The sequence below is a fragment of the Apis dorsata genome, unplaced genomic scaffold, assembly GCF_000469605.1.
Source record: "Apis dorsata unplaced genomic scaffold, Apis dorsata 1.3 scaffold_946, whole genome shotgun sequence".
Taxonomy (NCBI): Eukaryota; Metazoa; Arthropoda; class Insecta; order Hymenoptera; family Apidae; genus Apis; species Apis dorsata.
The window spans coordinates 26252-27786 of NW_006264055.1; the positions used below are offsets into that span (position 1 = coordinate 26252).

The 1535-nt window shown below is 32.2% G+C and overlaps 1 protein-coding gene across 4 annotated transcripts in view; it reads right to left on the reverse strand.

Moving 5' to 3' along the window:
• LOC102671460 (AT-rich interactive domain-containing protein 5B-like) overlaps positions 1–1535 on the reverse strand; it is a 106117-nt gene that overhangs the window by 19407 nt on the left and 85175 nt on the right. The window contains exon 3 of one of the 4 annotated variants that reach the window (XM_006623774.2): positions 325–731. The exons of the other annotated variants lie outside the window; for them this stretch is intronic. Within the exon in view, the coding sequence (XP_006623837.1) occupies positions 717–731 (15 nt within the window). The 3' untranslated portion in view covers positions 325–716. Of the gene's footprint in view, positions 1–324; positions 732–1535 lie in introns of those variants that run through there. 4 annotated transcript variants of the gene reach the window in all.

Consider the following 1535-nt stretch of genomic DNA (forward strand, 5'->3'; position numbering starts at 1 on the left):
TAAAATATAACAAATCGAAAATAATTAATCATTGAACGATAATTTTGTGAATAATGTTAACTGAAGTTACCTCAATACTCAACCGCAAATATGTATTTACGTGTCCCTCTCTTCGTCATTTCCCAGTCACGCTAATATACCTATAGGATTCGATAATATTCGAATGTACACTGTAGATATACTATATGTATATATATATATATCGATCCCGCAACTCGACAGGGGAAGAAAACAAGCAATATAACCGAAGAATGCTCTATTGAAAACTTGTCAGACAGAGGTTAGGATCCCAATGTGGGAGCATGAACTTACACTGTGATTTTTTTATTGCGATTTCGAATGAAAATTTTCTCCAATTTATCTATTCGTGTCGGTACATGGTAATGCGATTTTCGCCACCGAGGGCGACACGTGCGTCATTATCGCGTTCATTGTTAACGCGACAGGTTAATTTTATTAGATCGCTTCCACCCTCAACCACCCTTTAGCGAAGTTTTTTTTTTTTCATTCGTTAACGATCTATTTTTCTTGGCATGCAGAACTTCCCCCGGAGCGTGAACTGGTTTCGAACGAGTGCCATGCCTTTTACGTTTTCTGGTTTTTGTGCTCCTCACGGAGGGAGACAAGGGCCGACGACTTTTAATGGACGACAGGGCGAGCCCCATAGGCGTAAACCGCGATTGTACTCCCATTCAGAGTCTAATATCCCATCTACTTCAACGACCGGAATACTATAAAAGAAACTCTTTGTTATTTTCGATCTCAATTATTGGATACCTAATATATGGACAAAATTAAAATATGCCTGTTACATGTAAATATAAATTAAATAAAAAAAAAAAGAAAAATAAAATGGCAATTTATAATATATAAAATTTGTTTTTATTAAAAAATGATGTAACGTGATTTGATACTTTTTATTTAATCTAAATTTCATTAAAAATAGATTAAATTTGTTTAATTAATATTTATATTTTTATGATTATATAATTATGACTTAGAAAAATTAATAATTAATTAATGAAGAATATATACATACAAATGTATTTGAGAAATACATTTTTAATAGTCAACGAAACAAATTGTAACTTTTAAAAACATTTCTCATAGTTTTAAAAAGTTTAAAATTATCGCATTTTAATATTATAAAAAACCATGCATCATATTCCGCTATTTAACTATGAAAATAATTAATTCAAAAATTGTTCCAATTAAAATTTCGAGGATTCTAACCTGGTACCACGGATCGTATAGGGAGTTATCGATCCCTGTCCTCGACTCGGTGCGTAATTGTATAACATGACACAGTGTTGTAAACGTGTAATGTAACATGATGTTTCAATAATTATACACATCCGGTTTTTAATACATTTTTAAAGGATAACGAAAAGATCGTCTTAATTACTATTATTTCATTTAATGAAATTCATCTTATATTTTCTTGACGATTCGATTATTCCTTTGTTCCTGGTAACCTAACATCGAACCGCATGAATTGTGACACCAGAAACTCCCCTCTCCCCCTCTCCCCCTCC